The sequence below is a fragment of the Pseudonaja textilis genome, chromosome 2 (genome assembly GCF_049901715.1).
Source record: "Pseudonaja textilis isolate UNSWEBS1 chromosome 2, rPseTex1.2, whole genome shotgun sequence".
Taxonomy (NCBI): domain Eukaryota; kingdom Metazoa; phylum Chordata; class Lepidosauria; order Squamata; family Elapidae; genus Pseudonaja; species Pseudonaja textilis.
The window spans coordinates 225493335-225520591 of NC_141991.1; the positions used below are offsets into that span (position 1 = coordinate 225493335).

General features: G+C 35.7%; 1 protein-coding gene across 4 annotated transcripts in view; it reads left to right on the forward strand.

Annotated features, from left to right (window-relative positions):
- SV2C (synaptic vesicle glycoprotein 2C) overlaps positions 1-17418 on the forward strand; it is a 69089-nt gene extending 51671 nt beyond the window's left edge. For all 4 annotated transcript variants that reach the window (XM_087927183.1, XM_087927186.1, XM_026717880.2 and 1 more), the window contains 5 exons: positions 1929-2093; positions 3041-3174; positions 4944-5147; positions 6129-6288; positions 13518-17418. In XM_087927183.1, coding sequence (XP_087783309.1) covers positions 1929-2093; positions 3041-3174; positions 4944-5147; positions 6129-6288; positions 13518-13701 — 847 coding nt within the window. In that variant the 3' untranslated portion in view covers positions 13702-17418. The remainder of the gene's footprint in view (positions 1-1928; positions 2094-3040; positions 3175-4943; positions 5148-6128; positions 6289-13517) is intronic.
- Positions 17419-27257: the final 9839 nt, after the last annotated feature.

Here is a 27257-nt window from a genome sequence, read left to right on the forward strand (position 1 = left end):
TTTCCACAATATCAGTGTATGATATCATCAAATTACTGTCATCTCAAATTACTCCAAATCCTTTTTGAAACTGAAGAAAATAAGTCTTTGAAAAGCATAAAATTACACTTAAACATGGTACAAAATAGAAATACTCTTTTTTAAAAAGAGGTACAATTTGAGATGTGCAGTAATATTGCTAGTGATTGGGCTATTTCCAAAGGATCTGTATCTTGGCATTCCTTTACTGTTGCCTTTCCAGTTAGTGACATGGATACATACAACAACAAACTTTTTATTATTTTATAAAAAATTTAAACTGCTCTTTTTTCACCCTTTTAAAATGTTTAATATTCATACAAACATTTTTTATTAAAAAACATTCTGCACTGACTTAATATTTAAATTAAACATAAACCAACACACACCCTTTTTCCTGTCTCCAGTCCACACTATTTTATCAATGCTTTCTATTTTTTTTATTTCTACTTTTTTATCATGTACATTAACTGAATAATAGCTTCTACACAAGCTTTTCTGTAAAGTATTTTTAAAGAATGGTTATTAAAAATGATTTTAAAACTCAATAAACTGTGATTGCTCAGGCTTTCCCCCTATCCATGTAGTTTAAAAACTGATAATTTTACAGGAGATTACTTTTATAGCAAATGTATTGTGTGATCACTATACCAATACAACATGCAAGTCTATAAATATTCTTTAGAAAAACAGTTAAATAGATAGGATTGGAAAAGTACAGAAAAGGACAACCAAAACAATCAGGGCAGCTAAAACAATCTCCTGTCAGAAAGAAATAATACAGGGGTTGTTTCATTTTTTAAAAAAGCTGAGAAAGGGGAAACATCATAGAGAGGTATAAAAGTATGCCTCCTGTGAGCAAATGAAATACAAAGAAATCTGTCTTCTATCAGAATCTGTGTCATTTGTTTTCTTAGAACATAGTGAAGTCACTTTGAAAGGAGATGAGACATCCATGGAGGATAAGGCAGTGTCTATTAATTTTGAAGCTCTAGGTCATTTACAGAATCAGAAATAGTACTACTTACCAGATTCTCAAGGGTATCTGTGGGAAATTGACTAAATTAGAATAGGCTTTTGGTTAAACAAGTCTGGTACAGTATCATATGTGGCTTTCAGTGGGAAGACAATGATTAAATACAGTAGCATTACAAATCTACAAATATGCTATTATTACTGTTCTCAGAAACTGCAAAGCAGTGTATTTCAGTTAATGCACCCCAAAAGCCTCTTTTGAAATGTTTTGCATGTGTCAATTACTAAAATTACAAAATAACATTGCAAGCTATTTCCATTAATACAAGCCTGGGAGCAAAACCAAAAAAGAAATTGGACGTATTGTCCCTTTTCCTCTATATAATCTCCAATTTCTACTTATTTCAAGGATTCAGCATTCTTAATTTTTGTTTCTTTTTTCTTAAACCATATTAAAAATTTCAAATATGAGAAACTTAGCATAATCTGCATGTGTGAGTTCTGGTTTTTACAGCTTGTGGGCATTGTCTTTCTCTTCTTATTCCCACCCCTACCTCATGTCATGCCACTATCTATATCTAGTCATGACTTCACTTTCATTTTTCTATAAGTTTGTGCAATTGGCTTATTTTCACTAATCATAATTAACATTAGCGGCATATGACACAATAAATAATGTTAATTTTAGATGAACATGGCAACAACAGTTCTCATGATAATTTTTGCAAAGAAAGGGGGAATTCAGAAATCTGTGGGAAAGCTATGTATGTTCTTGTTATATCTGAATGCAGCTAGAACATTGTAAAATACTACTTTTTATCAGTATATGGTATATAATAGCATATATTATATCAGTATATAATGCTGCATTACAGTTCATTTTCGTGTCATGTATTTTCTATTGAATGCTGAAATTACCCCAAATGCTTTTATAGGTACTATGGATTGTCTGTCTGGTTTCCAGATGTCATTAAGCATCTGCAAGCAGATGAATATGCCAGCAGAGGGAAGAATTTTAGCAACAAGAGGATCGTGGGCTTTGATTTCAACTTTACTCTGGAAAATCAGATCCATTTTAATGGGACATTCATCAATGACAGGTTGAGAAAAATAAATAATTTGCTGATTGTGCATTCTGCCTTTCTTCTAATGAGTTCAAGATACATATTTAGCACTTCCTCTCTTTCTCTACAATGGTTATGTGGGATGGGGTAGACTGAGAAGTAGTGATTTTAGTCCAAAGTTACTCACCAAGCTTATGTGCCTGAACCCACAGAATGTACTTGAATGTGGGTTTCCCAGGTTCTAGTTTAACACTCTAACTTCTCAATTATTACCAAATTACATCCTCCTTTTTGATTTTTAATTATTGTTATAATTGGTTTTGAAAATTTTGTGTTGTAATTGTACAACTTAAGAAGATCTCTTTTCTTGGTACTAAAAATTTTTTGGCTGAATTATCATGTTTTATATTTGACCACAACTGATTGAGAGAAGTTCAAATGAAAAGGCATTATGATTTGAGTATATAGAGTGTTGCCCAGTTCAGGATCACCTGGTCCCTCATACCAGTGTTCCGTTTTATGTTTCTTTTTCTTTTTTTCTTTTGGAGAGATAGGTATTAATATAGGTTAATGTTCTGCTTTTTTTAGTTCACTCTTTTCCTTGTTTTAATAATTATAGCTAGCTCTAACTTCAGATCAGTAAGTATTACTAAACATTGTTTCAGATCATATTTTGGAGTAAACTTGGCTAATGATAACTATAGCGTGATTCAGCTATCACAACATCCAGTAGTTATGGAGGCTAGGGGAAATATGAAACTTCACAAGATAGAAAAATGTGAACTCTTATATTTTCTGTCCTCCTAACCACTCAGAGTTTCAGCATGGAGAATTTAAACATATTACTACAAAAGACTGAACCTTCAGAAGATGATTTATATTTAGCCATACTATTATTCAATCATTTGAAAAATGCTTTCAATTAAACCTATTACTATCTGTCATGCTTTAAATCAGTACAGTAAATTCTTTGTTTTACTCAGGTTCACAATGATGACATTCAAAGCAGTTACTTTCCAAGACTCCCTTTTTAACCACTGTTACTTTGAGGATGTTACTACGCTGAATACATATTTTAAAAACTGCACTTTTATAGAGACTATTTTCTTCAATTCAGGTATGTTTGGGGGGGGGGGAATACCACATTCTTTGGTACCCCAAATCTTTCAAATCTTTCAACTGTTTGGTAGTTATTTCAATAGAGAAGAGAAGTTAAGCAGAACACTTTCTAAACTTTTTTCACCAGCTGTAGGGATGTCAAGTGCTTCTGGCTGAGCTTATTATCAGAAGGAGCTAACTTTTTAAAAAATAAATTTGAAGAAGAAAGAGTGGGAATTTGGCTCCATGAATAATTTCTTCATCTCTTTGGCATGGAAGGTCTTTCTGCCAAGGGTGATTGGAAAGTAACTGAAACTTTCTGCTGGAATATGAGAAAGTTGAACTGGGCCAACTAACAATTAAACTTGTTTAGGCAGCCACTGAGAGAGACCTTTCAGGATTCCAAAGGCAAAATGAAGTCAACTTCCACACGATACCTTGGAGGTGCAGGGGGGTAGAGGATTGAGGAGAACATGCTGTGCTTAGGATGTTTTCCGATCCAGGTTTATTCATTTCTCTTACGTGTTTTTGTTTAAGGCTAATCTCACTGCCAAGAACTACATCTGTATTGTTTGGGGGAGAGAAGTTTTTTCCCCATTTTAAACTAAAATACCTTAATAGCTCTGATGTATGCATATCCTGTCATTTTGGCCTTCACCTAGCATTTCTGATTAATAATTACAATAGAGTTACAATACAGGTAGCCCTCAGCTTATGTGCATTCAGCAATCATTCAGTTACAGCATTGCTGAAAAAATGGACATACAATTAGTCTCTGAAGTTCTAGCTGCAGCAATGCCCTACACTCAATGTTTGCAAACTGGGAGCCATAATCACATGATTGCCATTTGCGATCTTTTCTGCTGGCTTCCCAGAAATGAATTCAATGGAGAAACCAACAAGGAATGTCCCAAGTCACTCTGGAAAGTCATTCCTTGTGCAGCATCCTCTGCCTTTAGCTCCGCTATCTCTCCAAGTCTTTTACCGCCCTCCCCAACTTATGTACAGCCTGTTCTGGATCTCCCAAATCCTCCACTGGCCTTCCTCAATTCTTGTGCAGTCTGCACCAGGCCTTCCAAATCCTCCTCACATCTGCCTAGTGTGTAGCCTGCACCTGTCATATTTAATGTTTTTAGGTTCCCCCACTTCTTTTTGTATTTTTAAATTATAAATAGTGGAGATTTGGGCAAATCCTTACTTGCATTGTTAAAACAATTTAATGTATTTAAATGTAGTTTAATGATTTTTCTAATCAATGATACATTGAGCATTAACTCTATAATTTGTCATTTCTTTGTCCACTTCTGATATTACATTCCTGTGCCAATTATTATATCTCTTTTTTTTCTTGTTTGTTTGTGCTTTGTTTTTCTTTTTTAAATTATTAATACACTTAAAAAAACTACATTTGACGTAACAGAAGTTTGTTACCTTATTTATCAAGTGTTTATCTTTCCACCTGACAACAATAAAAATATTAAAAAATAAACACACATAAAAATAATTTTAAAATATTGTAAATATTAATTGTAAATCTAATAAAAATATTAAAAAATAAACACACATAAAAATAATTTTAGTAGAAGATATTTATGTTCTGCTGGGGAAAAGGCATGTCTAATGCAACAATATGAAAGTAGAAGTATATCATTAAAACATTAATATACTGCAATATTAATATACTGGACTGCTATACTAAACATTAATGTTGGCCTTTTTATGCAATATGTAAAAGAACCTGAGTTTGAAATATATTACAACTTTCATAAATTTCTTCTATTTCCACAGATCTTGAGCCATATAAATACCCTGGTAGTGAATTTATAAATTGTACATTCATTCACAATAAGTCAGGATGTCAAATTTCATTTGATGATGATTACAGTGCCTACTGGATTTATTTTGTCAATTTTCTGGGGACTTTAGCAGTATTACCAGGAAATATTGTCTCAGCTCTTCTGATGGATCGAATTGGACGTTTAACAATGTTGGGTAGGAACTTCGCTTTGAAATTGATTGTTTTCTTTAATTAAACATCCTTTTCATTCAAAAGATTTACAAATAATCAAGCAAGGGGTGAGGGCCATATATAGAGAGTTGTTTCACCCACCCACCCACTAGCTAGTTTTCAGTGCACCATCAGATACATAGAAGTAGATGGTGCAGTGATTATGTATTTTAAGGAAGGATGAATTTGTGAGAGGCTTAATGCAGCCTTTCAATCCTTAAACCTCCCTAATCCTATTTTCTCCCCAAATGATAGTCTCTTTGCCACACAGCTTATAAAAAGAAAGGAAAAAAAGAAAATACCTCAAAGTTTGGCTCCCATTTAACAAAGCCTTTCAGCCTCTTCTGTGATAGAAAGCAAGGGAAAAATCATTTTGCTTATCAAACTCATGCTATAAATTCCCCCTTTTCCCCAAACTCTAGAGATGATGACTGGTGAAATTTTATATTTTATCATTTTTATCATGTAATCATGTGCAGAAGGAGGTTTGTTTTTGTGACAGTGCTGGCCCTTGGAGGGGAACATTTCTGAATCAAGATTTTCAGACAGATGATAAGAAAGCATAAGCTTCTCATAGTTCAAGATCAGAAATCTTAATATAGGGAATTACTAGCCAGTAGCAATTTTTTTTTCAGACTTTTAAAGAAGTTTTGATAGTAGGAAACTTGCTACAATGAAAATTCCAAATTTAATTGAGTTCTTGTATGGACTTTCAACCTTCTTAATTCCATTTTAAGCTTTCCTTTCTTCCTGAATAGTGGAAGGCCTTAAGGCCATGACCCTTAATGTATTATTCCGTCACCTCTGTCAGTGCCCACATCCAATGCTACTAGAAAGTCATTGATCCTTACAGCTTCTTGTTATATCTTTGGTTAAGTTACTAATGTTGACAAGATTATAATATTTGTTTTGTAAAGCCTTTTATCAGAAGCAATAGTAGCTATTAACATTTGGTTTCTGTGCAGGTGGTTCTATGATTCTTTCTGGAATTAGCTGCTTTTTCCTATGGTTTGGTACAAGTGGAGCCATGATGATAGGCATGCTGTGTCTATACAATGGCCTTACCATCTCAGCATGGAACTCTCTTGATGTTATTACTGTGGAGTTGTATCCTACAGATAGAAGGTATAGTTTTATATTCCTGCCATGCTTTGTCTTTTTTTCAAAATGTAAGTCAGCTGGACATTTTTAAGATACACACTTAAAAAGTGAAAAAGGATAGGAAATAGACTGTTTTTATAATTGTGAATAATAAGGTCATAAAAATTGTGACTGCTACTGATCTGCACTAGGGCTATATTATTTAACGTCTGTCTGACTTCAAAATTGATCAGGAAGGCTATGTTCTGTTTGTTTCTACTAATCTTGAGCTGTTTTAGAAACAATACATTAAAACTGAAAAGCATTAGGTGCAGATGAAATGCCTGTTTCACCTCTTGAAAACTGCAGAAAGAAGTTAAAGTTCTATCAGTTCTATATTACAAATATGAAAAAAGACCCATTATTGTCTTAAGGTTGGAAAAATACCTCTCCCAAATAAAGGAATGTAGATTATTGAATGAATTCTTTATGTATTCAGTTTTTCTTCAACAATTACAAAAATGAATTTATCCATAAATGCAGAGAAGCAGAAGGAATAGCTAACAGAGATGAATAATAGAGCAAGAATATTACAAGATTTCATTTTATTTCACTGACAAAGCTTGTAAAAGTAGAATGGGGAATATATTAAAGCTAGTGGATATGCCAGAATATCTGATTATTCTTCTGAAGAATAATGAATAAAACACTGTTGGAAAACAATGAAATGATAGATAATTTTATTTTCTTGCATTTTACATTATTTGCATAAAATAAACGTGCTAGGAAAACAAAGAGAAAATTAATCCAATGGTAAAAAGGCAATGAAAACCTTGGGATATTTCATGACAAAAAAGATCCGCATAGTTAATGATCCTTCCAATGATACTATAATAAACAATTGTTAATTTATATGATACTTGTAAATCTTTTTCACGTAATCTACATCTGCATAAGCAACCTATTTTCTGTACTTTCCCCTCCCCACCTTTTCTTCTCATGTTTCCCACCAACTCACCATAATTTAAGTGCTACACTGCTCTACTCACTCTAGGTATCTGATGAAGTGAGCAGCAGTTCACAAAAGTTTATCCTCTTTCATTTAACTTGTTAGTTGGAAAAAAATACTGTGAGACTCCTTATTTTTTGCCAATACGGTTTAATATGGTTCTTTTCCTACAATGTTATTAAACCTGGTTTATTTGTTAAGTGCTGTTGAGTCTGGCCTTTGACCATTGCTTGTCATCTCAGTCTGTCCCCAACAGTGACATAGTTCTTCAAAGGACATTCCGATAATCATTTTAATCTCAGGTATTCATCTGATCTATAATCTTTTATTTTTCTATATCAACGTTGCCAGGAGTAATACTTATTCTAGTTCATCTTATGCTCAGTAACATACACAAATTTTATGATGTTTTGCTTGCTGATCATTATCTCAAGAGTTGCATCAACCTTTGATCTAAAACTGACTAGATCCTTGATAATGTCTCTAAAAATCATAATTTGGAAGGTACGTAATTCTTTGTCATTTTAGGGTCTATTTTTCCTAGCTATAAGTATCTCTTTGAAGTCAATTACTTTAGTAATTAGTTGTAATCTTTTTTATCATTTCAATATCACTGACTTTTGTGATTTTTGCCCAAGGTTTTGTAAGTGAAGTGAGTCTCATGATTTTCACCTTCATTCCAAGTCAGCAGTTTTATATCTGTCAAACATTGAAGGACTACCTATATGCTTTTAAAAATCCATATGGTCCTTGCTTCTTGGGATCGACAGCTATATAGAGCCTGATGCTTATTTTTAATGTAGAGATATTTTTTATGAGATTGCTACTTTTTTTTCTGTGTGCCGTTCTGGCCTCCTCAAATCCATAACGACCCATCTTCATCCAGTGTTGAAGAATTATAGAAGAAATGTACCCTTTTAGACATCCAACAAAAAAATTACATGGCTCTGGGTTCTCCTTCAAGATTATTGAATTGCAGCCTAAACAATTTCCTTTTAAGGAATTCTTTCCTTTGTTTGCTGTTTATGAACTGTTGCACCCCTTATTTAATTTTGTCAGAAAATATGTGATTTAATACAATTTGCAGACATTGGGACAACAAGTTTTTACTGCCACCCTGTGGAATGAATATCACAATATTCAGTTAAGTTCACCCATCCTGTCTCCCCCTAGCCAGAGTATTGCTGTTCTCACTGTTGTCTTTATTTTAGGGTGTGGCAGTGGGGGTGAGGTGTTCATTAAATCAAGCCCTCAAAAATTGCCTCCTTGCACGAGACACACTTTAGAAAGGCATCCCACAGACATTCCTGACATTGTTATTTCTCATGAGGTGCATATGAAATGTTGTCAGACTAGCTAATTATGTGTTGAAAACTTCATCTCCTTCGTTATATCTCATGTCTTCTCCCATTTTCTTGGGAGGCTTTATAAAACTAGCTCTGAAATTGCCTGGTTTCCTTATTTTCTACCTTCATGGCTACAGACTAGAAGTACTATTCACACCATGCCTCACTGTAATTTTTGCTCTCCTTTTTGTAATGAATGATGGTAATTACAATTTTTCCTGCCTGGATAGGCAGGATGTATAATTTAATCCTGGTTAGCTGCCCACTGCTACCCCTAATCTTTCTTAGATGTCTTACTATGTAGGCTACCTCATTATATTTTGCTTCAGATAAAATCTCAGGAAAGATGTGTATGTAATATAATCTTAATTATTTCAATCTCTGTTCAGAGTTGCACGCTGCAAGAACCTATTTCATATAAACGCAGCAGGTGCAGCCTTTCTTCATGCTATAAAATACAAACAAAAATGTAGAATAGGTATCTTTTCTCTGATGACACTTTTAGAATAAGTTACAGGTAATCCTCAACTTACAACAATTCATTTAGTGACCATTCAAAGTTACAACATCACTGAAAAAAGTGATTTATGACCATTTCTCACCCTTATGATCATTGTAGCATTCCAATGGTCACATGATCAAAATTAAGATGCTTGGCAATTGGCTCCTATTTATAATGGTTGCAGTGTCCTGGGATCATGTGATCAGCTTTTGCAATCTTCTGACAAGCAATGGGGAAGCTAGATTCACTTAACAACCATGTTACTAACTTAAAAACTGCAGTGACTAGAAATATTGTAAAATGGGACAAAAACTCACTTAACAAATGTCTCACTTAATATAAATTTTGGGCTCAATTGTTGTCAGAAGTCGAGGACTACCTGTATTTATGTAGATTAGATCATGTAAACTCAACCTGAAATAAAAATTGATTCTAACAGTGATACATTCCACAGATGGCTATCTGTGACAACATCATGGTTTCTATCAAACACCTATGACCCAGTGACTGGTTTTGAAATGGTTACAAGCCATGATAAAGTTTGACTTTGGATTTTGTATGAACCAAATGACAAATCTTATAATTAAATAAACCTGTGGCTTATTTTTTTCCAAGTTTCTCAGTCAGCTTCCAAGACAGAAGTTGCTACTAACTATCAAAGTCTGTCTTTTAAGTGTAAACAAAGGTGCTCTCAAATAAAAGCCAATTCCTAGTGATTGGATCCATGCAATTTTATTGCTAACTTAAAGAGGCTGGTTGCCATTATATTTCTAACACAATGTTTCCCAGCTTCCCTATTTCACTTATAGTTTTGCAATTCACAGATGGTCCCTATCCAAGAATTAAAATATTTATTCAGAGTGAATACAACCTAGAGTTGAGGCTATTCAACTTATCCAATTTTTTACCTGAGATTTTGAACCATATACTTCTGGTCACTCAGTGGACTGGCGCTATGTTCAACAGCATCAAATTGATCACTGAAACTGTTAAGAAGAACTGTAAAGTTTCTTATACTTGTAATCTTAAATCTTAATCCATTCCTATTAGCTTTAGTAGGAGTTCTTCATAGGAGATTATCATGGAATACCAGCACCTTACATTAAATTGAGAATTTAAATCCCCAAAGATACCATGGTCAAGAAAACTGTGTAAAGTTACACAATCAGCCCAAATATTTTATTTATTTGATTTCATAATTATAAAAAGATAAACTTATTTTTGCAAAATGCAAATATTTGACTACCTAAAATTTATAGTAAGTTAACAAAATGCCCAAAAGGACATTATTTAAATTGCATGCATGGTTATGCCATATTATCACAAGGAGAAACTTTTTTCTCACAGATATGCAAATTACCCAACTAGTTCTACTAAATATGTCATCTGTATTTGTCAACATGTATTTAAGGGTGTCAAACCAGCTGCATTCTCTCCCCCTACTCCATGCAATTACTTCAAGTTCTTCAAGCACAGGCCTTCTGGCATTTAAATTTGCCTTACCGTCTTGTAACCCATATTTGTGTTGGCAATTAAGCACATAGACATTTTTGTGGACCTCTATAAAACAATGCTGCTGTTTTGTTGTTTAAGAGCACATATTTGTTTCTGTTTCCCAAGGGTTTGTACATTGCCCCATTATCTCAAACTGGTTTTTCAGAGTATGAAATAATATAGAAACCTCTGAACAAACAGAACTGATTTGGATGCAGTCTCATAAGCATCTTCATAAAGTACCTTATTAGTTGGGTCTCCTGAAGGCAGTTTCTGTTTCTCATAATATTATTTATCTGATCATGTCTAAAACCTGTGGCCCTGAGGCAGTTGAAATTTGTAGACTTTTGCAAGCAATTTGTTCAAAATTCTGGCAAAAGTAATTTGTCTCAGTCTTGATAGCCTACTGGGCAGAGAGGACAAACAAGCAGGAAAAGCCAGAAAAAGGACTTGTGTTTGATGTGGAATTGGGGAAATAAAAAAAAAATAGTTTCAAGAATAACCTGGCTCAAAACACACCAACCTTAAGTTTTGTACTGATTTTAAGAGAAGGTAATCAAATGTTAGAAAGTCTCACCTTTGAGACATGATGTAGCAATTATTCAAATATACAGTACATTTAATTACTATCTCTCTGTATATTACGGTAATAATTACTTAACTATAATTATTTTCATTATAGAATTATATTTCTATAATCTATCATATAAACCTGGGAGAGAAATGTTATTCAAAATAGAGTATTCAGAAGGATCCTCCTGTGTTTCCATAGTGATGCACTCCCAACCTTCTATGCTGCTTCATAATTTCTACTTTGTATAGGCTATTATATAGGCTGCAGCTCTTCGATGCGTATTGATACCTATTATCTATTGTTCCTAGTGTGTGTAGATATCACAGATTTACCATGGGTTACAAAAGACCTTTTTATATAAGAATTATTCCTATCATGAAATTGTAATGCACTCAGTGTCCTTCCATTTTTGCAAGAAAGAACTAAGGAACCTTTAGATCAGCCTCTTTCTTTAACCTGGCATGCCCACAAACGTGCAGCTGGGCTGGCTGAATTCTGAAAATTGACATTCATCTGTTCAGAGGGTGAACAAGTGGAGGAAAACTGGTTTAGATTCAGACGGGTACATTACTTTATGACCTATGATTAAATAATGTGATTACAGGTAGTTCTCGACTTAACACTCCTTCATTTAGCGACCATTTGAAGTTACAATGGCACTGAAAAAAGTGACTTACACGTGATCCTCACACTTACGACCATTGCAGCAACCCCATAGTCATATGATCAGAATTTGGGCACTTGGCAAGTATTTATGACAGTTGCGGCATCCAGGATCACATGATCTCCATTTGTGGCCTTCCTAGTTATTTTTAACAGGCAAGGTCTATGGGGAAAATTGGATTCGCTTAATGAAAGCATGATTCACTTAACAACTGCAGCAATTTGCTTAACAACTCTGGCAAAAATAAGGTTGTAAAATTGGGCACAAATCACATCTGCCTTGCTTAACAATTGAAAGTCTGGTCCAATTGTAGTCATATTTTTAGAACTACCTGTACTGTACTATATTGAGTGTCCAATCCGAGTGAGTCCGAGTGTCCAATCCGAGTGAGTTTTCCGAGCTTTCGGACTCACACTGGAGTCCATCTTCAGGGAACTTCTTTCTAGCAGAGTGTCTATTCTATTGAGTTTTTAGCTTGGGAAGCAAAATTGTTCAAGTAGCCTTAACTTGAGGATTGCAGATTGCTAACTAATCAGGCCTCATTCATACTTTACCTTGAAATATCATTGCATATCTTAATATAAAACAATGTTATTATTTTCCCAAAGGTGCTTTTTCAAGAGGGGCTTTCTGGTTTTTCTTTGAAGAGGTTTTGCTTCTCATCGAAGAAGCTTTTTCAGCTGACTGGATGGTGGGGAAGCTATCCTTGCAGATAGCTGGTCATTTGCATTCTTTTAGTGAGTTGTTAAGGTCACCTGGAGGTCAGAGCTGAAAAAGCTTCTTGAATGAAAAACAAAACGTCTTCAAAGAAAAACCAGAAAGTTCAGTTGCGTCTTGAAAAACACCTTTGGAACAACCATGCCTGGATGACTGAGAATTTCCGTAGACAATGCTATTTTTTGATTTTTTTAAATTTATCTACAAATTTATTATTTGTATAAATAATTCAAAGTGGTGAACATATTCAGTCCTCCTATTTTCCCCACAACAACATCTCTCTTGGGCTGAGAGAAGCCCAAAGTCAACTGGCCTTCACTTGTTGCTTCCATTTCTACCCTGGGTAAAACACGAGACTGAATAACTAGTTCATTATTAGTCAAGTGCAATTTCATGCATCACTGACTAACACTTTTTCTAATACCAGAACTGTTAGACACCAGAATGGCAAAATGTTTCTAATAGTGGCACCGCATTAGTAGAATTCCTTCCCCGTAGAAGCCTGTCAGACATCAACACAATTTCTTTTAGATACTAGCAAAATTGTAGTGTCAAAATGCTATTCTTCCCAATCTTATTTCTTTTCTTTTAATATTTTGTTCTAGTATTCATCATTCTTGATCTTTTTTTAAACAACTGATGAACGGCATATGGCCTTTATTTTGATTTAAAATGTGCTGATTATTTTTTCCCCCGAAGTAAACACATTTATAGTAACATGAATTGACATGTTTAGCTTCATGTATAGAATATGTTGAATATGCATTATTCTGGAAGGCCACGTCCAGTAATTCAATGGTGTTTTATCTTCTATTTTTTAAAGAAATAAATACATGTGTATTCTTATACAGATTTTAAAAAACTCTTTTAAAATCAAGGTCAAATTCAGATGATATATTATTGCCATTGTTATTGTATATACGTGTATTTTCTGTATATTAATTCTAATCTATTTTCCTCTTTTTCAGGGCAACTGGCTTTGGCTTTTTAAATGCACTCTGCAAAGCAGCAGCTGTTCTTGGAAACTTAATATTTGGTTCTTTTGTTGCCATTGCCAAATCAATACCTATTTTGTTGGCTTCAACAGTTTTAGTGTGTGGAGGTTTGGTAGGACTTCGACTCCCTGACACCAGAAGCCAAGTACTGATGTAATTTGAGATGGGTGGTGGATACAAAAAAAGCCATTTATTTGCTTTCCTGTTTCTAAGTGTCATTTCTTGGATGGATGGGAGTAGGCTTCAGATTGTTGGTTCAAGAAAAGTAATTGCATAGAGAAGTTCTACCCTCAAAATGAAACCACAGCAACAAAAAATTAAGAGAAACACAAGAAAGGGGAAAGAAAAGTGAATTCAGTGGAGCCATTTGTCCCAGTATTGTGTATCTCATCAGTCCAATCCTGTTAAGTTCACACCTGTAAAATTCCAATGACTGGAGTCTACATGTGTCATTCCCTCACAGAGACAGACCTTTGCAGATAAAAAATGTGGAGGAACCTGTATGTATGTAGACACCCAAATTACATTTTTGAGAAAGGAGAAAGATGAAAATTGTGGACTGGAACTGGTGGGAATATAAGATATTAGGGGCAAAAAAAATGGCCATTGACAACCTACCCCTCAGTTCATTTAATGAGTGCATAGAGATGTTTTTGAAGACAGTTGCTATTAAAACCAAAACAAATATAACCCCTATAGCAGAGAGGGCTGGCCAGGCATGCATCACTGCAGGGCAGCTTGGCTGCCCCTGATCTGGCACGTGGTGGAATGGGGCCACCTGAGCCACCCTGAGCCTTTGGGGCTGCCCGAGCACTGCGCAGTCACCGCACATGGGAGGAAGGGTCATAGGGACCTGGACTCTTGCACTTTCTGGGGTAGGGTTATATCTCTTTTATTTCATGCTGAAAGAATAGTTGATAAAGCTTGCATAGTAGCTTCTATGAATATCCTACCTCTAAATTAAGGTTTCAAATTATATTAAGAAAAAAGGATAAAGATAATAGCCATTTCATAGAAACCTATATTTTTTCATAGAGATCATCTCTGTGTAGGAAAATGGGTTTCCAAGCCATTTCTGAAAAGTGCTTTTGTTTTGGTTGATGAAAAATAGGGTTCTAACACAAATATTATATCTAAAACAGCTTCTAGTCATTTGTGAATTTAAATAAATTGCAGCAAGGAAAGCAGCACATCCTTCTAATGCTTATTATAGTCACACAAATCAATACTATATTTTAAAAATTAGATTAATATAAACATCTAGCCCTTTCTTAGGAATAAATGTTAATCTAACAAAACTGTCTCCAGAACTACTCCTTGTAGCCAAATTTGCATATAAATATGGACAGATTAGGTAAAGTTGATCTAACACATATTATGAGACAAATTAGATTAAACGATATAATGATACTTGAGCACTAATTTCCTATATTCTTACAGAAAAAGACAAAAACCATGGCATTGTTTCTTTTGCAAACCACTATAGGAACAATGCACACATATACACAAAGATTTAGGCATGCAAAACCCTAGCCTGTTGTAACTGAATTTGTTTAAGATGAAAATAATAATTATACCAGTGTGAGCCAGCAGTATGCTGCAGCTGCCAAAAAAGCCAATGCAGTCTTAGGCTGCATCAACCAAGGGATAGTGAAGTGTTGTGTGAAGTGAAGTGATAGTGCCACTTTATATCACAATTGGAATACTGCATCCAGTTTTGATCATCATGATAAAAAAAAGATGTTGAGACTCTAAAAAGAGTGCAGAGAAGAGCAACAAAAATGATTAAGGGACTTGAGGTTAAAGCACGGAACTGGGTATGTCTAGTCTAACAAAAGAAGGAGCAAGGGTAACAATAGCAGTTTTCCAATATTTGAAGGACTCACATGGAAGAGGGGGGGTTTACCTATCCTTCAAAACACCTGAGAACAGGACAAGAAGTAATTAATGGAAGCTTATCAAAGAGAAATCCACCCTAGAATTAAAATTAGAATTACCTGACAGTGAGAATACTTAATCAGTGGAACTACTTGCCTCTAGAAGTTGTGGAAGTTCCATCATTGGAGGTTTTTTAAGAAGAGATCAGACAGTCATTTGTCTGGAATGGTATACGGTCTCTTGCTTAAGCAGGGCGTTGGACAAGATGACCTCCAAGGTCCCTTCCAGTAATTATAGTATGGGAAAATAATGCCCCTCTTTTGTTCTGATAAAATGTGTGTGTGTATATTTTAGCCTAGTAGAACAGGATCTTGGCTAAGTAGAAAGCGCAGCCCAGCATATCTTAGAATCAGGAAAGGTCAATTCAGACCTTGAAGTCCAATCTCCTGCTCAGTGCAAATTTTCAAATTAAAGCAAGTGAAAAAGGTAGCTAACCAGCTAACTAAGACATTTCTTTCAACCCCCCCTTTAAGAGCATTGATTTACAACTTCTATAATCTTAAAATCAATTTGCCATGCTATTTGGGAATTATGATAATTATAGTTCAGTACACTTGAAGGGAGACTTGTCAGGGAAAGCTAATTGTAGGGCTGTCTTTATATGGCCTGACAGTCATACCTACATTTTGATAAAAGTGTTTTAAGCAGATTGAACCAGTAACAGCGAGGTAAAGGTATAGATATATCCCATTGGGGGGGAAAATCCTATGTATCCTTACATACATATATAGACTTGCACCATAATCTAATACACTTATCTTTCCTCTACATTCTGACTCATTTTCTCCCCCAAAGAAATACATTAAGGTCAACCAGGAAAAGTAGACATGCCTTAATGTCTAGTAGTACATCCTGAAAAGATTTAGGCTAACTGCTTTTTCTCTGTGTGATCTATATTATTATGTTTTAAATTGTTTTTCAGTATAGATATTTGTGTTCCAATACTGATTTAAGCCAAGAATCCATACTAATTGTGTCCTAAGTTTGTAGAAAATCTTGACATTGTTAATGGATTTTGTAATTATTGTCAGTTCAGTATAGCTCTTAATATTTTTCTTTTGTAATTTGGCTAACTTTTTGTAGTCCTTTAATCTTTTAACAGCTTTCCTTTCATTCAGAGGGAAGAAACTTTTAAATCTGTGTTGCCTTTAAGGGGACATTTAATACTTCTAGGTATGAAATCTGAAGCCTTGTACAGATTGTGAGTAATAATGAGTCACCAGCTGTAAACCATGCTTTTGATATGCACTGTCCGTATAAATGACATGTTTTGTCTGCTTCCTTCATGAATGTAATCACTTCAAATTCTGGAGCCATAACTAAGCTTTAGAAGGAAATCCAAACACCAGCTCCAGAGTAAGGCCAACATAATAAAATTTCATTATAGTTACAGTCATGTTACTTTTTCAGACTCTAATAACATTTTGACTCCAGATTACATTCTCATTAAGGATGTAAGCTTGGCCAAATTCAGGATACAACCTTGGCAAGATCTAGGCAAAAAGAGAAAGTACACTTTGAAGATTAAAAGGAGGAAGTGCACAAAAATAACCAAAGACATCTGTATTCATCTTGTCTGAAATATATAACCTGTAATACTTGTAAATCCTTTTGTGTCTGTGACTGCATTTCTCCACTTCCCTATTTAAATAGGGAATAGCAGGGTCTAAAAAGCATCAAAGACAATGCAAAGATACAATGGGATGTGGCAGAAAGAAAGTTCCGAAAAAAGTTTACTAAAAACGAATATACTACAGCACATAGAGTTGTAAACAAATGCAACCTATGCAAATGACAGGCTGTGGCTAAGATTTATTTATTTACTTACTTAATAGACCACCCAACTCCATTGTGATGTTGCCGATGTTTGATTACTTATATTAATCCTCTAATGATCAAAATGCCATATATGTAAAATAAATTTGCTTGAACTGTGTTATCACTTTTCATGTAGTGCTTAACTAACTTTCAATTCAAAAAGGAAGAGATAAAACTGTGGACATCTCTTTGTCGGTTCTTAGGTCACATGTGCTATCCCTCTCACCAGATCTTGAGATAACTTCAAATACTGTAAACACATAGGGGAGAAGATAAGAAGTATTCGCTACTTTTCTTTTTCCTGTCTTGCACAGAAGGTCAGCAAATAGTGAATCTTTCCTTGCAGAGAAACAAAGATTCAAGAGGACGTGATATGCTCTACTACATGGCAGGTCTATAAGGTGTTGGTTTCTGTGAAAGTGGGAAGAGAATTGTCTGATTTGCTCTCCTCCAGACTGTCCTGAACATGAGAAAATATTGTCAGAAGCAAACCTCATGTGCAAGACTAAAGTTGACTAAAATCAATTGACTTAAAATGTCAGTTTAAGAAACTGCTTTCTGCCCTTCGTACATGTGTGCTAAGAAAATATGGGGAAAGTATGGGATACTTTAGACAAGGGGTGTCAAACTCAAGGCCTGTGGGCCAGATCTGGCCCAAGGGGTGCTTAGATCTGACCCGTGGGGATGCGCTGGAAACATTGAAGGACCAGCCTGTGGTGCCTCTGCCAGTGAGAATGGAGCACGGGACAGCTGCTCTGTTTTCAGCTGCAGTGGCCTCCTGTAGCCCTCTGCCAGCAAAAATGGAGCTCGGGGAGGCCTCCCCAGAGGGCTGCAGGAGACTGTTGCAGCCTAAAACGAGTGACATTGAACTGGCCACAACCCTCCCAAGGTTAAACACAACCCTGCTGCAGCCCTCAATGAAATCAAGTTTGACACCCCTGCTGTAGACTGCACATCTGAAATGTGTTTCTAGATTTGAACAGAGCAATGTTGCATTGACATAATCATTTCAAATCCCAACTTCCAGTCATCCCAATATGCACAGTTAAATATTCAGTCATAGGGATTTCTGTTTGTGCACCTTGAACCCCTTGGCTTTGAAACAGTACCAAACCTGTGGTAAGGTGATTCAAGATGGCCAGTAATAATGTGTTTCCTAGATGTGGATCCTGTTCTGTGTCAATTAGAGCACGTTTCCATGATTAAAGCTGAAACTAGTTCTTCCTTTTATCCATCCAAGAACTATCTCCGCTATCATTTGTAACTTAATGTGAGTCATGTAAATGTGGCTGGCCCCCCCATGCTCACTTCAGAATCAGTGTATGTACCTAGTTGTGCATATCTAACACATCTCTTTTTCTAGTAAATGTTTTAAAGTAGATTTGGGTTTGAAAAATTGCAGGATATGCAAAGAGAGCGGCTATTCTCAAAGAGTGGGGAGCAGGATGGGGCTGAGGGAATCAGCATTTTTCTCTGAACTTCCTGTCTTCCTGTTAAACCAACCTCGTTATCAAAACGTAGGCCCTTGCTTCATATTAATAACGTCTGTTACTATCAGGCAGGAAACACAGCAGGAAGCACTGCTGCATACTCACCAGTGGTTCTTGAATGTTTCTTCTTTGTGATTTCTGTATCCTTAAATAGCAGGACACAGAAACATTCGATATGTGCCACTGATACCTATACTGACCTGTTTAGAAGTTCAGGCAGAAGCTATGATGGTGCTAATAGTCTCTGTCCCATGTCACTTGATAACCACATCTTTCCATCTTGAAGCTAAGTTCTGTACAACTAACACCACTATCTGTTTACTATGCACAGGATGGACCTAAAAGCCAGTGAATGTGGCTGGCAGCTTTAAAACAAATGTCATGCATAACTGCAAACGGTATTTCTAAATTGTGCTCTGTGATTATGGCATGGATTTGGCAAAAATGAGGTGTGGAAACCTATATAATTAAACACCCACGTGCAAGACCTAGGCTTCAAATTGCTTTTTAACCCCAACTGAAGATCATCACATTAATTTTGAGTGTGCCATAGACCTACAGTATCACACTTGCATATTTTTCTGCTTTATAATAATTCATAACTCAGCATTTGCTGGTTTTTTGCTGAGCTATTAACATTTGCTGAATTGTTTAGTTAGCTTCGTTTACCCAGTGAGTTCAGATTTTTTTTTCTGTTTTTCCTTTAATCTGATTGAGGCACTAAATATGTGTAATGCCAAGTCTTTCACTTCCAGTATCACTCTAATACCAGTATGCCTCTGGTTTTGCTCCCTCTTCATTATTTCAATTTTCTGTGTCCACGCATGGATCCTTTCCTCAAGCCCTCCAGATAGTTTATAAGTACAACTCCTAGCTGTGTGCTAATAAGGGAAGACTAGAAAAAAGCTATATGTATCAAGCGGTTGAACAATTATGGCAGAAAAGTCTATTCCCTGTTTATTATAGAGAAAAGAGCTCTTTTAATCTATAGTTTTACTGCAGCAACAGGTATAAAAATAGCACATTCTAAGGCAGTGTTTCTCAACCTTGGCAATTTTAAATGTGTGGACTTGAAGTTCTAAGACAATTTTTTCCACTGCTTTAGAACATATCTTTTATTCTCTCTGCAAGACTTCTTTGGTGCAATGGTTCAGAAACGAGGGTAGGTGGATTTGTGGTTGCCACAGTATTTGTAGCCTGAATAAGATTTGAACCAGGGAAAGGTGAGATGCCCATTAGTGAATGCATTTTTCCTAGTAATTCAGTTAGCTTTGAGAGCAATACTGTTTCCATTTTGATAGGCCCTCCTCATTTCGTTGCAGATATTTTGGACTGGGACCTGACAGTGGTAGAATATATTGATGGATCCGTTCATTACCCATTTATTTGCCTAGCTTTTAGAGGTTTTCTGTTTTTTGCCTATGGTCTATGATGTCATAATCTTTCATTTGAATGTATGATTACTGTAAGTAATGGGGAAGGGTGGCTATTAAATTTTTTAGTATTGGTTCTTCATTGCACTTTTGGGTTACTTATTTTCTTGATGGGGTTGGTCACCCATAACAAAAACACCGACCCACATCTACAACGAACAAATGGGAAAAGCCAATTGAAGTGAAGGTAACACCTCCCCCAACAATTTTAACACTGTTCTGTATTAGCATTCTTGGAAAAACCGCACCCTGATTGGCCCACCTGAACTGAAGCCCGATTGGCTGACTGACTGGCCGGGATTGGAGCGCTAGGAACCTACCGCGATTGGCCGAGCCGATCGCGGGAAATTCGAAGCGCTGCCATTGGCCGCCGAGCCGCCGGCCGGCTGTATAAAGCCAAGCGGTTTTACACAGTTGTTTTTGTCCATAACCACAGCAGAATAAAAAGAGCTGAATGTTCACTAAGTGTCTCGCCTCTTTTTTGACCCGATCCCGGATCTAACAAACACCTCCCAGAAGACCTTTAATTGCTAATCAGTCCTAAAATCAAATTTTACAGATTACAAATATTTTAAGACACACACACACACACACACCAGAAAGCGTTACACAGAAGAAGCCCCACAGACTAATGAGATGAAATCTCTCCAGAAAAGCTGATTCATGCTTCAGTATTGCTCTTCTGAAGTTTGGAAAACCTGAAAACAAAGTATGTAGCTATTTAAGAACTTTAAAACCTGTCTTGGATCTTTCCAAGTCAAATATAGGTAAGTGTATTTTATCTTACAATTGAAACATGTATTTAAGACTGCAATTTAATGGAAAAAGAGCACTCTAATGGAATGTTTGGCCTCAAATGTCTCTTTACAAGCCTCAGAGACCATTACCTTCCTTTTATTGAAGTCTGGTGCTGGAAAAAGCAAAAGGAGTACAGATTGTTAAGTTTGCTGTGAATAGATGACAGCCCTCCAGTCCCTAGATGCTCCTAAGATAAAGAAAGAAAAATGTTACTTCTAGAACTGGTGTATATAGTCATCTCACTGGTCCCAAAGATATTTTTTTGAATGGTAGAGAAAAGTAATACTAACTTGTTCTGATATATTGGGGCTTAATGGCTCTAATAGTAAAATTGCTCTATAATATTAAGGTTCTCCAACTTGAAGCCCTTCAAGGTGTGTCAGACTTAATTCCTAAAATTTCCAAACAGTATAGATATTGGACTTAGGAAGGCAGACCAATAAATAGCCCTGATAATAAATGTCCCTGGATTTTTCTACCATTCTTTGGAGGCATGCACCATTAATTTTTTACATGATATGTGAAATTGGAATAAAATTGCTGGCATACCTATGAAAAAAAACAAAACTGAAACAAGAAAAATAGGTATTGGGAATATATTATTTTCTCTTTTTTTATAAAACAAGTTTCAACAAAAGATAAGAGATAAGGAAATAGAAAAAGGGATTTGGAAAAAAAAATCAGAAAAAGTGCAGGAAAAAAATTGGAAAAAGTAACTTTCTACAGCTCAGATACAAATCTAGAGTACATTAACCTCTTACTCCAAAATTAATAATAAACATTCTGTAATCATAAACCATTTTAACTGTCGATTCCCAAAACTAAAGTTTAATTTCTTTCAGTTTCAGGCAAAAAATCCAGAATGATTTCCAAGTAGAAACAAAGATGAACAAACTTAAGTATATTTTTATTCAAAATAGTTTTGCCATTACAACCAATTCCATCAACTTCACCATTCCTCCATAGTAGCAATTTCTGCATACAGAAGTCTTGCTGCTGTTATATGTAGAAACAAAGTACCATGTTTTCTTTTAATCTGTTTATCCATCAAGCCTAAAAAGAAAACACCTGGTTTCAATTGTTCATTTATTTTGTAAATAAATGTGTCACCCAAATGTTAAATCATGTTCACCCAACTTCAATAACCTCCTATTTCTCAAAGTCACCTGGTCTTTCATCCATACCAGATAACAAGGAGCAAAATACAGTTTTCAGTCAGATAATCTTGCCCCTCTCGGGAATATACAGTATATTTCTAATTTGTGTCAAGTCTTTTTAATAATAAATTCACATACCATGAAAAAAAACATCAATTGATCTTCAACAAACAGATGATGGCTTTAGAGTGTTGTTATAAAGAGCTTGGATATTTTAGTTTCCTAATTAATTGCAATATATGTATAGTGTATATATATATAGGCAATCTTGGATTTACAACCACAATTGAGCCCAAAATTTACGTTGTTAAGCAAGACAGTTGTTAAGTGAGTTTTACCCCATTTTTATGGCTTTTTGCTATGGTTAAACAAACCACTACAGTTGTTGTTAGTAAACAATTGTTAAGTGAATCTGGCTTTTCCATTGGCTTGTCAGAAGGTCACAAAAGGTGATTACATGACAAACCTGTTTTAATTGTTGGCCAATGGTGTGGTGAACATATTCTTTCTACAATTATGTATGTTTTATAAAACACTTGCTCTGATTTCTAAGCTTTCACTCAAAAGCTAGGAAATAATTCCTAAATTTAGGATGAATCTTGGTTGTCTGGCGGATCTCCCAGTAACAGTTTTGGCAATAGAAACAGCCGTTCAAGGAATATTTTAACAAAAGAAGGGTTATGTAAATTGGCTAAGAGCCAAAAGAAGGTCATCTGTTATTATATGACACAAGACCCTTAGGGGAACTTTGCTGATTCATGTGATGGGTAAATACATTTATCACAGGCAATGCAGGCACATTTATCCATATCAGATAGGACTTTTACCATGCATCTGATTAACTTCAGTAACTTCAGTCCCTCAACTCCTATACTTTGAAAACAGTTTATTTTTGGAATCTATAATTTCTCTCCCTACCCCATCCCAGTGATTAACCATATCTCAGAAAATGATGTAATAAATTCCAATTAAAACTGGTAACTGTCAACATGGTGAACTATAGAATAAGGTTTTGCTGTCTTAAGAGTGGTTGGAGATAGATAAATAGTTGCTTCTATAATGCATTAACATTCCAGTTCCATCTCAGCAGTCAGAAAGTTCTTACTCAGACTTTCCTACCAGGCCGCTCCAGGTTATATCTGATCATGATATCTAGAATTTTCAGGGCCCAGTTGACTTAGAATCTGGGCAGCAAATTGGAGAAGACTGTCTTCTTACCATGCCCCATGATATCCATCTTTCTAGAGGAATCATTAGTTATAATTTTTAGTAACTATCGGAGCAGAGTGGAGGCATTCAGGGGAGCAAATGGGTAACAGCTTTGAGGTGAAAAGTGCACTGAGGTGGGAAGAGCATTCATGATGGAATTAGTCCAACTTGTATTATGATATTAAGCTATTTCAGGGCCCCAATTGTACAGTAGAAATATTGACAAATATTATATGGAGAAATTTGATGGAGAAATCAAATGTCCATGTCTATACACTTTGGATAGGATTAATTGTAAGGCTATTTTCTCTATTAACAGTTGTCCAAATGCATTGTGATTGCAACTCATTGGAATGTGAAAGTTTTAATCCCAAGATGTTTAAATGCTGGACAAGATTTCTAAATACATTTTGCAGATGTTAGGACAGAAGTACACCAAGTGAAGAATGGGATGAAAAGACAAGGCATTGAATATCACAGTCTTCCAACTAATATGAGTGGAAAAATATTTTGCAAAATTATCTTAATTTACAGAACTTACTTTTTCTTGTCCTGCCCTGTAGACATCTTTTAAAAAATCCCAGAAACAGAGGGAAAGGTTCTTCACACTACAGATCTGGATTTACTTCTGCAAAGATCACCATCATTTTTTCTGGATTTAGCATTCATTGTATGTCTGTGTTTGTATGGACATACATAAACATAACTTGTCTAGGCATTAATCAATTGTCACTTTCAAATTTCTGAAGTTATTTTAAGTTCAAGTGATAAACTGGTGATCTTCTAATATGCATCTTTGACTTGGATAGTATACGTACCATTCATGCATGCATACATACATTTATTTATTTATTTTTATTTGTCAATTGCTTACTAGATAATAGGTATAAGTAAAAACATAGTTATGAATACATGGATACATATAAGAAAAATAAATATATATATATAAAAGAAACAATAGGACAGGGACAGTAGGCACGTTGGTGCGCTTATGCACGCCCCCTACAGATCTCTTAGGAAAGGGGTGAGGTCAATAGTAGACAGTCTAAGGTTAAAGTTTTTGGGGTTTGGGGAAAAAAACCACAGAGTCAGGTAGACTATTCCAGACATTGACCACTCTGTTACATACATACATGCATACATACATACCCCTTTTGCTTCTTCCTAGTGGAATAAGTACTGGTTATGAAGGACACAGAAAATGAGTTTGGAACAAAAAGTCAAAAGTATTAAACAAAGGGGATAAGAAGAAAAGGAAACCTAGCTTAGCCCAATTTACATTTATGTCACTCACTATACCTTGCAAATCATTCTTCCTCCTACCACATACACACACTGCTTCTTACATTGTCTTTGTATTTTTTAGGATCTCATCATCCTCATCTAAACATGATTTTCTTAGTCTTCTCCTTTATCTTGGCCTATTTATTATTACCTGTTCAGAACAATGTGAAGTCACAGTTGCTAATTCTTTAGCTGACATTGGCCTTCATATGCATCATGTTCTTCTCAAGAACCTAGCCTAGGATGTTATAATGAATTGACAAGTGTATATGTGGATCCAAGCAGTGTAGCCTTTAATCAAGCATATTATTCCAATCATCGGTCACATATGCAGTTTTCACACTCATGTTAAACATTCTTTTAATTCTCGTTGATTACATTTTGTAAACATTTTTCCTCTATATGAGTTACACTATTTCTTTCTCTCATACTTTTTTTGGCACAATAATTCTCTTCATGAGGTTTTCTCTCATCCACAGCCTTGCTCACCTCATTATTCAAAAAGGAGTCTTTACTTTCTGTTAATGCACACCATAAAATACTTTTCCTGTGCTCTAGGAAGCTTACATGTTTTCCTTTCTCACATCTGCTTTCCATTCATTTTTATACTTTCACTTCTTACACACATTTGATTTCCCTCTCATGTTTTTCACTTCTTTTTTTCCATGTCCAATTTCCCATAAATCCATTCTCAAGATTTGTCTCCATATTCAGGCCACCACATTATCCATTTATTTTTCATTAATTCTATCAAAATTCCACTTATACCATCAAATTAATCATGCTTTTCAATTTATATTCATTTCTTTGATAAGTGTAGCCATGAAATGATGTACACTTATGCCGTGTACCTGAAACAGACAGATGTATTCTAAGAAAATTTAACCAGTCACTATTATCACTCTTTCTTTGATCTCGGAATGGCCAATCACAGTTTATACTTTTTCCTCTTATTCCTATCTATTTATTCATGATTTCATTCACAATTTTTCCCAAACTGATCTCTTGGGTCATCACCGGAGCGCTACATACAACTATAACCAACTTATGGGTGCCTTACTTACCTATTCAGCAGGACTCAGAATTCAGCAGCCATATACTTACCAACATTGGGAACATGCTCTGTAACCTTGCACTCATTGTAGTTTCTGAATATTTTTCAAAGGCCATTCTATGTAAAGTGTATTGCAAGAATCCAATTGGGTGATCCATACAATACACATTCATTATCTAGGGACTGCCTTGTAAGGCAACACAGATAGTCCTCACTTAACAACTGCAATTGGGACCAGCAACTCTATCACTAAGTAACACAGTTTTATAGTAAAAATATCACGTGACTTGTTCTGTATTAGAATACTCCAAATCCTGAAACATGATTGGTCCACACAAGCCGCAACCTGATTGGATAACTAAACGGCTGTGATTGGCGCGCTTAGAATCAACTGTGTTTGGCCGAGCCGATCGCGGGAGATTCAAAGCGCTGTCATTGGCCGCTGTGCCGCGGACAGCTCCTATATGAAGAGCTGCCACAAAGCGCAGGTTTTGTACAGAACTGTATACTCAATAAAGAGCTGAATGTTCACTGTTGGTCTCGCATCTCTATGGGGACCGATCTACCCGATCTAACATGACCGCATCTAATTTACAACATCAATTATAGCTGTGGTCATGAAGCCATTCACCAATGGTTATTAAGCATGACATCATGTGCCCATGATTGTAACTTTCGGTCAGCTTCTCCACTGATTTTGCTTGTCAGAAGTCAACTTTGATGCTTACACATGGTGATCGTGTTACTGCAGGTTCAATGTAATAGCCATAAGTAATAGTCATTTTTGGCCTGCTTTTTTGGGGTCATTTTTGGCTCATTTTTGGGCCATTTTTGCTCCATTTTATGGCCCATTTTTGGCCTGTTTTCGGTCTGTTTTTCGGCTGATTTTTGCTTGGCAGAGTGCTGCAGGAGGCCATGGAGAGTGAAAACAAGGAACGGGGGTGGGGTGGGGGGAACGCATGTGGCCCATTTTAGCTGCCAGAGGCACTGCGGCCAGTCCCTTGATATTTCCAGGCCAGCCCTATGGGTCGGATCTGGCCCGCAGCCCTTGAGTTTGACACTTCCTGCCCTAAACAATCATTCATAAGTCAAGGATTACCTGTAACTTACTCCAGAGGATAGATACATGATAGATAGATAGATAGATAGATAGATAGATAGATAGATAGATAGATGATAGATAGATAGATAGATAGATAGATAGATAGATAGATAGATATCAATGATCTCTTCTTGGCATTCAAAGAGCTAGCAATTTGATCTGCAAACCATATCTTGGACTGTGTTTACTCTGTCTCTTTAAGAGTTTCTCTGGATAACTTGCGAGGCCTGTGGTAAGATAGTTGTTTCCAACTTGGAGCAGGAATGAATAATATTGTTTCCCAGATGTTGGTAAAGACACTATCCCTAGTTAGCATAATCAATGTTGGTTACAATCCAGTAGAGGGGTCCAAATCACCACCCGTCTCCAGGAATTTACAGAAAAAGTAAATTAGTTCAAGCTGTTCATGGAATATATACTTCTTTCTTTA